Source organism: Papaver somniferum, chromosome 2, assembly GCF_003573695.1.
Source record: "Papaver somniferum cultivar HN1 chromosome 2, ASM357369v1, whole genome shotgun sequence".
NCBI lineage: Eukaryota > Viridiplantae > Streptophyta > Magnoliopsida > Ranunculales > Papaveraceae > Papaver > Papaver somniferum.
Window position 1 is genome coordinate 121,998,925 of NC_039359.1, and position 15,468 is coordinate 122,014,392.

General features: G+C 35.7%; 1 protein-coding gene across 1 annotated transcript; it reads right to left on the minus strand.

Moving 5' to 3' along the window:
* Positions 1 to 6,454: 6,454 nt before the first annotated feature.
* Positions 6,455 to 10,149, minus strand: LOC113348989 (glucan endo-1,3-beta-glucosidase 14-like). The gene is made up of 3 exons (XM_026592907.1): positions 9,646 to 10,149; positions 7,693 to 8,726; positions 6,455 to 6,868 (listed from the first exon to the last, which is right to left on the minus strand). The coding sequence occupies exons 1-3, from the start codon at positions 9,710 to 9,712 to the stop codon at positions 6,785 to 6,787; spliced, it is 1,185 nt and encodes a 394-aa protein (XP_026448692.1). The 5' UTR covers positions 9,713 to 10,149; the 3' UTR covers positions 6,455 to 6,784.
* Between the last annotated feature and the right edge of the window lie 5,319 nt (positions 10,150 to 15,468).

Consider the following 15,468-nt stretch of genomic DNA (forward strand, 5'->3'; position numbering starts at 1 on the left):
TAGTTTATCTAGAGACACCCAAAACTCTAAGTTTGGGGGTAGTGAACTAGAAGAAGCTCTAGAGTATTTTAAATACTCTCCGGATCCGGAAATTCAAGCCATAGTTAAAGGTCTTACGGAGAATAGTGATTACCCTAAATTTGGGGGTAGAGATTGTCAATTATCCCCAGTAGAAGTCCCTAACTTGGGACTCAATCCTAGTGCATCTGAGGTATCGCTTGAGTCTATTCAGACTCCACAACCTGATCCGCCTGATATTGTCCAGGAGAAAATCCATATGTTAGAGACCCGTTTTTAAGATGAATCTGTTTGCCGAGACACTCATATGAAGCCCAAGTGGGCACCTCAGATAAGTCCAGTTGTCTTGCGAGAAACTTTAGATCAGGTTGTGCTCTATCTGCTCATTTTTCTGATCTTAAGCATTTGTCTCCTATTCGTGGCAGTTCTATTTGGTATTATGGACCCACAATTGTTTCGACTATTGGTATACGACTTTGGAAGGTGACAATTCTTTTAGAGGTATTTGATGTCTAGCTATTGACTATAAATTTAGCATTTACTGGGAGGCTCCCGCGTTCATGTGATAATATCCTTCCTTATTTCTTTTCCCCCCAGTGGTAATAGTTTCTCCTTGTTCATGCTTTTAATTTCATCTTTAGAACATTGAGGACAATGTTAGATTTAAGTTTGGGGGTATGGGAGAAACTTTTGTGTTGCACTTTTGAAACTTCTAGCGTCACATGGTATCCGGTTAGCTAAGTTTGCATATTGTTTCTCACCGAAAAGATAGAAATTGGAATGCTAAAGATAACAACTTATTGAGACATTAGAGAAAAAGACATTGAGATCCTTGAAATTCAGGAGAGAACTTGTTCTTTTTAGAGGGTAACCGTGATGGACCTAACCATACATGATGGAAAGGCAAGTAGGTCAGGAAATGCCAGAAAGACAAAGCAACCTCACAATGTAGTCTTAGTTATTGGATTGCGACTCTCTCTCAGTAGAAACTTATCATCATCAACAAGCGGAGCGACATCAAAATCTATGAAGAAAGTGAAGACGTTTTAAGGTTTAGAAGCAACAATAGAAAAGAATAATTCAAAAATCAAAGTTGAAGACTTAGTTATAAGAAGTTACAAGAGCAAATGATATAAGTTGTTAGAATCCATGATACCAAGACATCACAAGTTGCGAAGAGCCAAGTTTTGAAAGTCCTTCTCTCATGGCCATGTAAATTTTTGTCTTGTAATTTTTTCTATTTAAAAAAAAAAAAAAAAATGAAAAATGAAAAAAAAAAAGAAAAAAAAAAAAAGAAGAAAAAAAAAATAAATAAATAAATATGAAACATCATTACGTTCTTTTTGTTCAATAAGACCATAGGGAAGAAGAAATTTATAAGTCAAGCAAGAAATCGAAGAGAAGAGTTAATTGTCAAGGTTCTATGAGGTTCGATAGTTTATCATCAACAGTTGAAGATCGAAGAAGGCGTTGTTTCTACTGGGCACTGTGAGAGAGTCGAAGAAAGATGCATTTTGGTTGCTTTGTTAGTCTTCTTTCAATCTGGCACAAGATCTTTCTAGCACTGGTTTAACTCATCACACGTAATTAGTCCAGCTGTATAGCAGATGTCCCTCTCATTTTTATCTCTCTCCTAATCTTATCCAGTTGTAAAGCAGCGGACGCATCTTACAATGTTTATCTAGCTGTATAGCGGATATCTCTTTATCTAGCAGTCATGCAGATGTGTCTCCCCTTTTCTTCAGTCAACTTTAGAGCTGACACCTTTAATTTCTCTGGCATTCTACTTACTTGGAGATAGGTTGAGAATATGTATGTCCTCATAGCTCTTTGGATACTTGTGACCAATTAGGAGTACAGGTTTTGTGGGTATATCTCTGGTAAGCCCTCCCAAGACTATAACTCGGCCACTAGGGCCACCTAGGGGTTTAAAGGCTTATTGCATACGCTAAATGCAATCGACGATGCCTGCGACAGTGAGTTAGGATTTTATTTTGTAGTTTTTATTTGCTCGGGACTAGAAAATAATAAGTTTGGGGGTATTTGATAGACGCATTTATGTGTCTAATATAGATCATTTGTATATATTGTTAGTACTCGATATTGTACTTATTCGGTTATTTTATGTATTTGTAGGTGTTTTTGGAAGAATAAGGCTTTATGGCGAAATTGGCTAAAAATGCAGCATTTGGACCTCCGTTGATAACTACCAGAAGCACCCCAGAAGTATGTTGGAGACACCCAGAAATACCCGGAGGAACCCCGAAAAAGTGCGGAAAATGCCCCAGAGAAATCACTATACGGACCCTCGATTTTGGATAAGGGGTAACCTAATTACTAAGGGGTGACCTATTTCCAGACAGCTGCTAAAGGGAGAACAGCACAGGATAAGGGCACCCACCTTCTTCACGTTTTGAATTGGAAAATTGGCGGGAAGTTCACTGGCAGATTGATAATCGAATTTTGATGGAGTTTTAACGAGATTCAATCGCCGAAATCAGTTGGGCTGGACTTGGATGGACTAAACAGGCCTAGTACAATCGATTGGAACCAACCAATTGGGCTGGAATGGCCGAGAGAGGGTTTCAAAGTTTCCAACAGAGAGACGTATTCTCTGTTGGGTTTTTAGAATATTTTTGAGAGATTTCTGGAGGACTTTGACGCTGGATTAACATGTACATGGTCCTATTCAAGATTATGGAAGAGTTTGGTAGCTATTTTATAGCCAACATCACGTGAAAAAGCTCAACATAAGCGATTATCGTTTCAACTGCATGAGAAGAAGAAAAAGAATAATCGCATATTTAGTCGAGATTTATGGATCTGTTGGGCTATATAAGTGTTGGTTTACATCAAAGAAAAGTTTGGAAAACCGGAGGAGAGAGTTTAGAGTCGATGAGAGCCTAGGAGAAGCAATTATAGAGGAGACAGCGCTGCTGCTGCTGCTGCCATTAAAGCTTCTGAAGAACACGAAGAACAGACTCGCAGAGTCCGTCGTTCTTCAGCAGACTTATTTTCAATACCACTGTTGTTGTTTCACAGCAGTAGATAGTTATCGTTTACAGCAGTCTTAAATTACCATACTCTTTTGTAACAGTGACCCCTTTGTAACAGTGACGCTGTAACACTTTCACAGCGTTACAATTTCCTGTTTCATCTTATACATCAATAAAAACACCTATTTTAGCCATGAATTTATCTTGTGAGTGTGTTTTTGGGATGAGGAGCTAAACCCCTTAGCCAAGGCGACGGAGGAAGCCATTGGTTCTTATTTATGGTATAATTCTAACTTTATTATTTATTTGCAATATTATTACATGATTATTTGCATGGAATTTTTATTGGAAAATTGATTTTTATTGAATAATTGTGATTCATTTTGATGGAGCATGCTTAGTTTAAGACTCTTGATGTTTCATGCTTGGTGTTTACCTTTATTACTTCAAAAATATACAAAAGGCATAATATTAGAATCACTCTAAAAGAAAAATTGCATGAATATTAATTATTAGAATTTATCAAATAATGGATCAATGGTGGAATCCAAGTCTTGGTGTTTTTCTCTAAAGGTTTGAACTATTTTATTTATTTGCCTGTTTAATTTAAATCTAGAAAAATTGTTTTCTTCACAAGTCTGATACGAATCCGTTTTACCACTTCAACTACAATCACTATTTGAAAACCATCATGACAGCAGTCATAATATTGACCAAGATGATGGAAAAAGTATAACTGGTCATATATTTTATCTAGGAGAAGCACCTATTACATGGTGTTCACAGAAGCAAGACACAGTAGCTCTCTCATCCTGTGAAGCTGAGTTTATGGCTGCAACAGAAGCAGCTAAACAATCAATATGGCTTCAAGAACTGTTGGGTGAAATCAAAGGAAGAGAACCTGAAAAAGTTCTTATTAAGATTGATAATAAGTCTACAATTGCACTCGCTAAAAATCCAGTGTTTCATGGGAAGACAAAACACATTCACAAAAGGTATCATTTCATACGAGAATGCATCGAGAAGGAGGCCATTAACGTAGAACACATACCAGGAACTGAGCAGAAAGCAGACATATTGACAAAGGCATTAGCTCGGATCAAGTTTGAAGAAATGAGACAACTGATTGGAGTACAAAATATGTCACAGGTAAGGTTGAAGCTTAACGGGGAGAATGTTGGATTAACTTCAACATAGAAGTCACTAACAAGCTGGTTAGGACAAGATTAGGAAATTGATGTAATCCTAAGGGAATTAGAAGTCATCTAGTTCTAAGAAAAGGAAAGACATGTAATAAGGTGATAGGACTAGGAAAAGGAATTCATAGTTCTATATATATATGATCACCAAAGTTGTGGTTGATCGTATGAGCAAGATTAGAGCTTGTGTTTAGTTTTGAGAGATTTTCTAAACATCAATAAAGAGAGTTGTCTTTATATAAGCTAAGTTTCATCTTGCAGTTGCCATTAATGTAGTGTTAATTGATAACTACAATTAATCCAATTTATTTACGTGCATTCTACACCACAATGGAAATCATAACAATCTTTCAGATTCTTGTTCATGAAGATCTTGAGGAGTGCCTTCGTTGATACAACTCTTGGCAGCACAGCTTGCAGTAGTTATGTGCAGTGTTCATCGAAAGCAGCAGCTCCCAATGTTAGCATTACCATCACAGTGTGCCCTGCATAAATTATAACACCGTTAGTTACATGCAATATTAACATTACAAAAATCATCTTCAAATTCTTCCCTTCCATTTTCTCTATTTATCACCAACTCAAAAATGTATATAGCTGCAACTCACTCATATCTCTTCCTCTTGAAACTTCTATGAGACAAGTCCACTGAGTGAGGGGAGACATACCTGAAACGATCTGGAATCTTTCCCGGTTGAGAATGTCTGTATGACCATTGCAATTACTGCACTGCAATGATGAAGCTTTGCCAAAAACGATCTACATAAGCTTTGCCTCGAGCTTTTATTACCCAAATGGTTCAGTTTGTAAAATAAATGTAGGGATAGAATCCATTAGTTAATATGTTGTACCATTATTTGTCTGCAGACTCTGCACCAACCCATGAGATATTCGTTTTAATAATCAAACTTAAAATGCAATAATCAGTTGAAGTTAAACAGAAATTCACCTTCCTTGATACTGCTGCATATGGCAACTAAATTTAGTTTACAATCACTAATTCTTCGAGGTAAGCGTGGGCGAGGCACTGAATCCCAATCAAACAAAATGATTATGGAAATAACACTGTATTGTTACCACATCTTTGTGAGATCCGGTTACCTCCTGGATAATTCACCCAGTTAAAAGTTCTAGTATTAGTGTCGTACTCAAACCTGAGTTTGACCTCTAAGAGTTGTGGAGTCCTTAGATTCTTATTTTTATTGCACTGATAAGAGATTGTTGGAAAAGTCTGCACACCGACGAGTTCAACGGATAGTGCCCGCAGATCGATAGATCGAGTTAGCCCAGAAGGAGCAACCCCAGGAGGATGGGCATTCACTATATACTGGAGCATTGATTGCACTCGTGGATCCTTAAAGAACCTTAAAGATGGAGGAAGACATATATAGGAGGGGAATATTAGAAATTTTACCAGCATTTTAGAGTTCAGTTTTCTCCAACATCTCAATTTTGGCCTCATAGCTCTTTATGTTTTGGGATCTTAGCTCAAGCATAAGACCCCTGAAGAAGAATCGCAAATAGTTTGAACTCAATGAAAAGACAATTTATAAAAAGTTGAATTCATGACAGGTAGATCATGAATCTCTTACTAAGACAAACATCCCATGATCCAACAATAACTGGATGGTGTAACCAGAGTGTAGCATTTGGTGGGAAAGCTAAGACGATGGTTTAGGCTATTTTGCTTACAAGCAATATAGTGTGCTTTGATTTTTTGATTGGGTGGGAGTGTTCTTTTTCCGAGTGTAGCATTTGGTGGGAGAGCTAAGACCATGCTTGAGACTATTTTGCTTATCAAGCAATATATTGTGCTTTGATTTTCTGATTCACAGTTTTTTTTCTCTTTCATCGGTAAAGAATTTAATGCTGACGAGTTTCCCAACTCAGGCCACTAGTATCATCTCCGAATGACTTTACCAGTGTATTATAGTGACATCGATTTTTTTTTTATAGGGAGGTCTTTAGAGGGACATCAAATTTTATCTCGTTCGGAGACAATTCTTCTCATGTAGCTGTGTGATGGATTAGCTCCTGGATTATACATATTTTTTCCTTCTAATATAACCTCTTTTTTTCAAGAAAAAAAAAAAAGTTAATGAAAAAAGGCGTAGATTACAAAACTGCAATGCAGGTAGCCTTAGACACCAAGGTGGTTCAAAGAACAAATTCTTCCCATCAGTAATTACTCCATGGTGATTTAAAAGTTGCCCAGAGAAAAGCACTTGCCATAGACGCTTCTTGCCATTAAACCTTCCAGTGTTACTACCAAATTCCAACAAATACTAGCTGGGATAATCATTTCTCTACCAAGAATATTTCTAATTTTTCAGCAATAATTGAAATTCAAATGTATATATTGTAATTTGTACAGCCCAGTATGAATTGCCGAATAGATAAAATGATCAGCAATGTCCAGTTTAATACTCCGACAGTGTAATCTTACCTAAAGCTGCCCACACAATGGATGGGTGATATATTGCAACTACAGTGCAGCACAGTAAGGGTGGTGTGTTCCTGGATACAGAATGGTTATCTTTCTCTAAATAACGAAGAATGTATTTATCAATACTAAACCATCATCACAAGCAGCACTGCGGCACAAGTAGTCACAACCATGGAGAACAGTCCTAACGAATCCTGAATTCGCGCAACCTGTAACATGGTTGCATGGAAAAAGAATCAACAAAGATTGGAGTGACGGAACAAAATTCAGGGTTTTACTCCTCAAACTGAACTCTAAAAAAAGAATCTTACAACCATCGCCCAGAACAAAAAAAGCATTGCCCATTACTTTTTCCAGCCTCGCTCTTTTGAGTTGTGAAAGAAAATCATAATTACTACCTAAGTCAACAGAATTGCGGGTACGTTTAGAGTTATCCACCCTGCTAATGTAGTAATAGCATAGTTCAGATTTCACACTTATGTTCTTGGTCTAAGCAATCAAAGTTTGTACGATGTTTGAGAAGGCACTAACACATACACTCACATACACAAGAAGATAACTCCAACATCCCTAACCATCGACAAGCAGTGTTGAACACTTGGATCAGTACAAGTAACACCTATCACAAATAACAGGAATCTACAACATTTACACCATATACACAAATAGAGGGTTACAGAGGAAAAAGTATCCACATAATGCCAACCAAGCAGTATTCTCCAAAACAGAAAACTAAGCAGTTTAGCGTGCCTAAAATTATGTGAAAAAGGATAGGTTCCACATAGCCCAGTTATTTTGTGAAAGTATAGGTTCTAACTAAGAGATCCTCGTTTTATGAATTGCCCTCTCCCAAACAAATGACGTGTTGTTTACGGTTCAAATATACTCTATATTCCATTTCTCAAAGTAACAAATGCAATTCAAAAAAAGTATTTCCTATTAAAATCAGCTAAGCAACTTGAAAGAGGACAGCCAGAAAGGTTATGAAAAAAATTTAATATAAAGGAAGAAGTTAGAACAGCATGAACCATACCTTCATAGATAACATAGATGAGGATGCAGATGACAGACTGGGGAATCCGATATTATAGGAGATGCTACCATCAGGTTTATAGAGTCCAAAGTTCCTCTCTGAAGTCGGCCCAGACTTTAAATTTTCGTTGAATAATGCAAAAATATATGCTCTCGCCAAAATCTTTGGCCTGTATGGAGTACCTTTCCTTTTAGCAAGTCTTTTACGTAGATTGTAGTTATAAGTTCTTGCATTTTGGTGTGTAGCTACTGCTTCATTATCATCCCCATGAGAGGCCCAACCCGTCTCAGTAACAATAACTTCCATCTTACTAAATCCAGCATCATTTAAAGCAGCATAAGAAGCATCAACTTGAGCATCAAACATGTTATCGTAGTGGAGTTTCGTATAGTTATCATCAATACCATCATTTAACAGAAAAAGAGAATAGTTAAGATTGATATGTTCAGGATCGCTCATGTAGGCTAGAAACGGATAGACGTTGATGCAGAAAGGAGAACCAATTTGTGAAAAGAACTGCAACATTGGTTTCATGTATTGCACAATATCCGCTCGAAAAATACATGAAGATGGGGGATATGAATTAGAAAACACAGCTTGAGAATGTGCAGTTGTAATCTGAACAATATCAGCCAAATGAAGCTTGTCGATAGCATTATAGATGTTTTTGACTGCACCCACTAAAGCCTGTTCATTGTCGTGATTGTTACCTCCCAAAACCTCATTACCTACCGCAATCCCACGAATACGTGTCTCGGGCAAGAACTGCTGAACATTTGTTCTTACCCAACTCATGGCATTGTTCGGATCAAAACTCATGTCTTTCAGGTATTCATTAGGGAGTCCTATTACTAGGTCGAGACCAGACCCTTTAAATGCCTTGAGGACACTATGATCAGCATCATAGATTCGAACATTTTTTATTTTTGCTGCTTTGAGAAGCTTTACAACCTTGTCAGGCGAAGGGATATTGTCAGCAATTCTCCCATAGTTTATTCCATAGGTTCCAGTGAATCCTTTAACATCACCATAGGCTGTAAAAGAACAAATCAACTACATTAGCAACATTGAATGCAAATACACGTCCACAATCTCAATAAAGAATGACTATAATGTTTCTGGCTCCAAAATGAGAATCAAAGCTAATGGTTTCCGAGCCACCATCATTGCTGCATCAGTAACATGGAACAAAAGAACCAAACCCAAGTAACGTTGGTTTTCTATGTTTCATTTTGTTACTCTTACTTATTAAACAAAGGTGTACACTGTACAGCGTCCGTTAACAGAATACTGAAACTCAAAGATTTCAATGAAAAAATATGTGTTTCTAGTGGCTAGCTTACTGGAAAGACGTCACTACACCTGAGAATTCATAAGACACCAAAATCTCATTAACAAGCCAAAAGGATGGACAGTATATGGATCACCCGTTCTTACATTCTGAAGATTAAAAAGACGGGTAGAGACAGTATTGATGGAGAGCTTTTTCCCATAGAGAGTATCAAGAAAATGCACTATACCACTTAAACTTTGTTCCTACCAGATAGTACTAAGATTGAAGAAGGTTTGGTACGACAAAACATCAACAACTTCCCATAGAGAATCTTTAATGAAAGCCTAAACTAACAAGTGAACACCAGAAGAACAAAAGAAAACAATTAATCTAAACCATCAGTAAATTTAATAGCGCCATTCGTAAATTCAACAGAACCCATACAATTTATAATCTAAAACCACAAAAGAAAACTAAAAAAAGATAAAATCTTTATGAACCCTGAAACCAAATAAAATTCACTTATTCAAGTTCAAATTCACCACCACCACAGCCCATCTAATCGATCTATAACAGATACAACAAAAGGGAGTGTCTAAATCAATTTACTTAAGGCTAAATTAAGATATGAAAACTCAAACAATCAGAAATAATAAAGAGTAAAGCAAAGAGGACAGTACCTGAGTCAGTTAAAACGGCTGCAAATTGAAGAAAAATAAACCACCCAAACAAACTAAATGCCCCCATCGATTAATTTTAGAGGATCTTGAGTGTATTAATGAAAGACCCTTGAATTGAATATCAATTAAATAAATGATGATGTTGCTAATGCCGTGGACTAGATTCCTCCAGTGCTAAGTAAAGAGAGACTTGGAATTTTTATTTCTTTGTGACTCAGTCCTCAGTCACTACTAAAAGTTCTAAATTTTTTCTCTTTTGCAACATCAATTATTTCTTCTTCTTCTCTCTTTCTTTTAAGTCTGAACTGGGTTTTGAGTATGAGTCACCAAATAATTCTGAAATTGTTCTTGTTTTGTTTTTCTGGGATATTTTGGTTCTGTCTTGAGGTATCCCACTGGTTTAGATTTTACTACTTCCTCTCCTTTTTGGTTTCTCTCTTTTTTGGCAGAGTGAAGTAGGAACCGTCTTTTCGTCCTACTAAATTTTTTTCTTTTTTCTGTCTAAAATTTGCTAATTTTGCGTACAAAAGCGCGTAGAGAACTGATGGTTTTATCATTTTTTTAAATAATATTTAATAAGAATAAAATGGAGAACTTGTGATAAACACCTTAAATTAATTATTTTTATGCAATTGAAAATCCACGCCGACGGAAATGCAGCAAGTATAAAATATCAGGGAGTATAACTGTGGTTTCATGATTCACGAGGATATATAGTTCATTTATAAGTTATAATTATTGAATCATCCATTTCATTTAGGAAACAAAACAAGAAATGTATTGCAACCGGTTAAGCCAGATTTAAAGAGTAAATTAAGTTATGAATGTATAAGGAAAATATAAAATAAATGTATCGTTATTCGTGTATTGAAATTAAGTTATGAATGTATAAGGAAAATATAAAATAAATGTATCGTTATTCGTGTATTATGTTCGTATGTCGTGTTGTGTTTGGGTTTTGACGAAAAAACACAACGCCACACACTACGCTTTAATTCTTGACGCAACATAGCACAACAAAATCATGCATGGCATGTTTTTTTACGTGTTGTGTTAGCACAGCATCACACGTTTTACATTTTTACGAAGATGTGTAATTCTTTCTTACCTTTTCTGGTAGGTGAAGGATAAAATTCAAAAATATCCGGTGAAGACCCATGGATGATGATGACCTCAGTTTTACGGGTAATGATGCTCATATGATTGAACAATTCAAGATGGAAATGATGATGAAGTATGAAATAAGTGACATGGGATTACTTCATACCTTCTTTGGAATTATGGTACATATTAAAGTCAAAATGGAGTATTCATTTCTCAAAGAAAGTACTTCGAAAAAGTGTTGAAGAAGTTTGGTATGTTTGGTTGTAATTCAATATCAACACCACCCGTAGTGGAAGAGAAACTCAAGAAAGATGACGGAGGAAGAAGGGTTGATGAAACCTATTATAAAGGTCTAACTGGAAACTTATTATATCTTACACATACAAGACCCAATATTATGTTTGCTTCAAGTATGCTTTCAAGATTCATGAGTGCACCTAATTATTTTTATCTTGGGCAACAAAGATGTTGTTAAGGTATATACAAGAAACAATGAAATTTGGAATCAAGTATTCTAGAAATTTGAATGTCAAATTGATTGGCTATTCTGATAGCCACTTGGACATTCTATTGATGTGTCAGGATCCAAGCTCATCATGGTTGTTAGAACTAGTCTTATCAAGGGTTGTCCCCTCTTATTAGGGCACCCAATAGCTATTAGTTTTAATTTAGTTTAATTAGGTGTTAATTAGCAGTTATCATGCGAGTCGCACGAGTTGTATTTTGTGTTATCCTTTTATTCTCTTGCTATGGTTGTGAGGAGGACATGAAAATTTTTAATCAAAATCATCTTTTCTCTCCAAAACCTTTTGTTCTCCCCAACCCATCTATATCCTTAGAGATCTTGAGTAGCTTCGGTGCTAATTTGTAAGGTAGATCCTTACAATTTGTATCATGAGCACTCGATCTGAGTGACATGTAAACTATGGTTACTAAATATTTCGATGATATTCACAAGAAGTTTAACACTCTAATGAAGAGTCATTAAGAAATCATTAAGAAGTTTGACGAGGCTGAAAAAGCGGGGGTGTAACAACCACACCCAATAATTCGTTCGACAATCTGTATGGACTAAACTCCAATTTAATTCTGAGAGCACCAACTTAAAAGGGAGACTCAATCAAGAATTATATCAAAGAGTTTTTATCTCTTTCTCAATACAATCAGAAATCAAAAAGATGGAAATCTGCGAGCCTGATTGATATGAGAAATAACTTGGACGATACCAAAGACCAATGCCCAGTGTCAATCAAATTCTATCCAACAAACAAGGTCGGATTTATCAACTAATTGAACTACGCATAACCTGTGATATTTCAATTATATAAACAAATATAACGCGGAAAAGAAATAACACAGACACCAGAAATTTTGTTAACGAGGAAACCGCAAATCCAGAAAAACCTCGGGACCTAGTCCAGATTTGAACACCACACTGTATTATGCCGCTACAGACTCTAGCCTACTACTAGTTAACTTCAGACTGGAATGTAGTTGAGCCCTAACCAAGTCTCACACCAATTAAGGTACAATCGGAGTTCCTTACTCCTCTAGAACCACATCGGATTTTGTGCACTTGATTCCCTTAGTTGATCTCACCCACAACTAAGAGTTGCTACGACCCAAAGTCGAAGACTTATAAATAAATCTGCCTTCCACAGATATGTCTATCCTTTATTCAGTTTGTTCCGTATTTTGATACAAAGATCAAGGTGAACAAGAACCAACTAATAATCCGGTCTTATACTCCCGAAGAGCAACCTATAAATAATAGTCACCTTACAATAACCTAACTGATTAACAGAATAAATTATTGCGGAATCACAAGAGTCTGAGGCGAAGAACTGTTGTGATTACTTTTTATATCTTACCTATCAGAGATAAATCTCGAGTAAATATTAGAGAAGATAAAACTCAATACGATAGAACAAGTAAGACCAGAATACGCAATTACAGATAAAATAGTTGGATCTGGCTTCACGAATCCCAAATGAAGTCTTCAAGTCGTTAACCTAATAATGGTTTTGTAAAGCCTAGGTTAAAGGAGTTTCGACTCTAGTTTGCAACTAGGACACAAGAAAGTGTCGGGATTAGGTTTTCCAGTTGCTAGAGTTCTCCCTTATATAGTCTTTCAAATCAGGGTTGCTTACAATCAAAGCTAAGATGGCTTAGTAACAAAGCATTCAATATTCACCATTAGATGAACTCCCTGATTTAAGATTCAAGATAAGTCTGCTTATAAACCAAGAAATTAATATCCACCTAAACGTTATATTTAGATATGGGTTATCGTACCTAAACGTGTATATTGAGTTGGCTCAATAACAGTTAACCGAAGTTAGCCATATGAACACTTTTGTCTTAGCCGTATTCATCTAACACTTCTAGATCAAAAATGAAGATCAATTAATCATGATAAATAATCAAATGAATCTAATTGTGTTTCAAATAGAGTTGTTCAATTGTTCAATATCTCATAGAAATATATATGAATAAATTGAATTGAAATCGGTTTGATTCGTAATCGTACAAAGTACTTATACAAGAATCAATTCATGAACATTAAGCCATGGCTTGCAAGGTTAATTTTCATTCTTTAAATCATAAATATTTTAGTTCATGAGTATGAGAACCATACATAACCGATTTTAGAACTTCACCACTGTGTTCGCAAACTAGGCACGTGAATAGCAGCTCCGGAGCTTGGCCTAGTCAAGCCGTTCGCAAACCCGGTTCGCGAACAACCGTTTTGGACCCAACTCAGGTAAACCAGTTTGCATACTAGGTACGCAAACAAGATTTTTGGACCTTCTCAGGTAAATCTGTTCGCATACGAGGTGAGCAAGCAAGAGTTACGGACCTGAATCATCACAATACAGTTCGCAGACTAAGTATGCATACCGTGTTGTATCCAGACATGGGTAATTGTTCTAAACTCTCATTTCAATCATTAAAACATCCTTGGAATACGACAATGGTAATCTCACACATACCATTAGCTTTAAGTAATTTTCAAGTGATCGAATGATCAATACGAAACTTCCCGAGCTAACATCAATTGACTGTCTCACACAAATCATATAAGATGTTCAAGGTAATTTTCACATGATCATCTTTTGACTTAATATTTAGTTTCCAACAAATAGATTGTTTCCAACTAAACTCGTCAAAAATACGATGAACATAGCTAAAGAAAAAAAGCTTCCAACACATATTTCGAGAAATAGATAAGCGAGATAAACTCGTCTCGAAATATCAAATGTGTATAATGTAAAATTCTATATGGATATACAATATATTCTCATTAGAAGATAGAATATAATAGACTTCCAAGTGATAGATAAGTTTTAGTCTCCACATACCTTTTGTTGATGAAGTTCCTCCAAGCTCCTTAGTAGAACTTCTTCTTTAATTGGTGAACGTCGTGAAGTCTGAAGCTCAACTACACATATTATCCTAATCCGAGACATAGTTATACGTAGACTATAAATCAAGTATATAGTTTTGATCAACTAAACTTGACAAACAAGCTTGAGATAGCAACGCTTGCGAGTTCGACCAAGCAGTGCTTTAACAATCTCCCCATTTGTCAATTTTAGTGATAAAACTATCAATACATATGGATTACAAAATAAATAAACTTTGTAGCTTCTCACCCATCATGCTTGATCCTTGGCTCTTCAACATTCCTTGAATTCTTCGTTACTCCAAGTACTCCAGCGATTCTGTACGTGTTCAACTCAGCATCATTGTTGTTGAAGATCCGTAGCCGTAACAATAAGAAAACAGAATGTTCTAGATCATTGTTATACAATGTCATAGTAGTATTATAGATAATCAAAGTCCAATTGTATCACAAATTTGAAATAATAATATGGTGATATGTATCACTCCCCCTTAGTCAATACTTTCATTTTACAATGAAAACCACTCTACCTTACATAATATGTATGTAGTTTGAACTACCAAATAATTCTCCCCCTTTTTGTCAATATAAATTGGCAAAGGCACGAAAACTACGTGATCATAATGAAATTTTCAAAAAGATACTTCATGACTAAAAGTGAATATATCAACTTTGTTTCGATGATTTAACATAGTCGAAACTTAGTGTATTCATCAAGGAGTTTATAAAGATACAAGATAACTCCTACAATATTCCACAGACGTCCCCACAAAGATATGACAATTAAGCACAAGTTCAATTAAGAACTCTCCCCCATTTGATGTCATTCCCAAGAGAACAACATGAGCGACCTTACTTTTACAAGAAAAGAAGGATTCTTTGGAATTAACAAACCACATGGATTTGTATCCAGTAAACTCGAACAAATTAACCCCAAGGAGATCTTATTGATTAATTTAATCAAAAACACTTAACATAAGAAAACTTATGGAGCCATAAAGTACTTTCACATAAAAGTGGATCAGGGAAAGATCAAGACTACGAAATTCTTCAAAAGTTCATTCTATCTTTCATCAATATTTGCATAAAGACATAATAGACTTAACTTTTGAGCATATATGAGATAAGTACAGTTCACCAACGTCAACACATATATATATCTCATAAGAAATTGTAATATATGAAATCAAAATGATTAAATACTGCAAAAATCATCTTCCAAATAACTTTACAATTTAAATAAGTTTAAATAAATCTAAAAACATTGCAAGATGAAAATCGTTGAATAGCTATGTGTAATCACAAAAATTGCT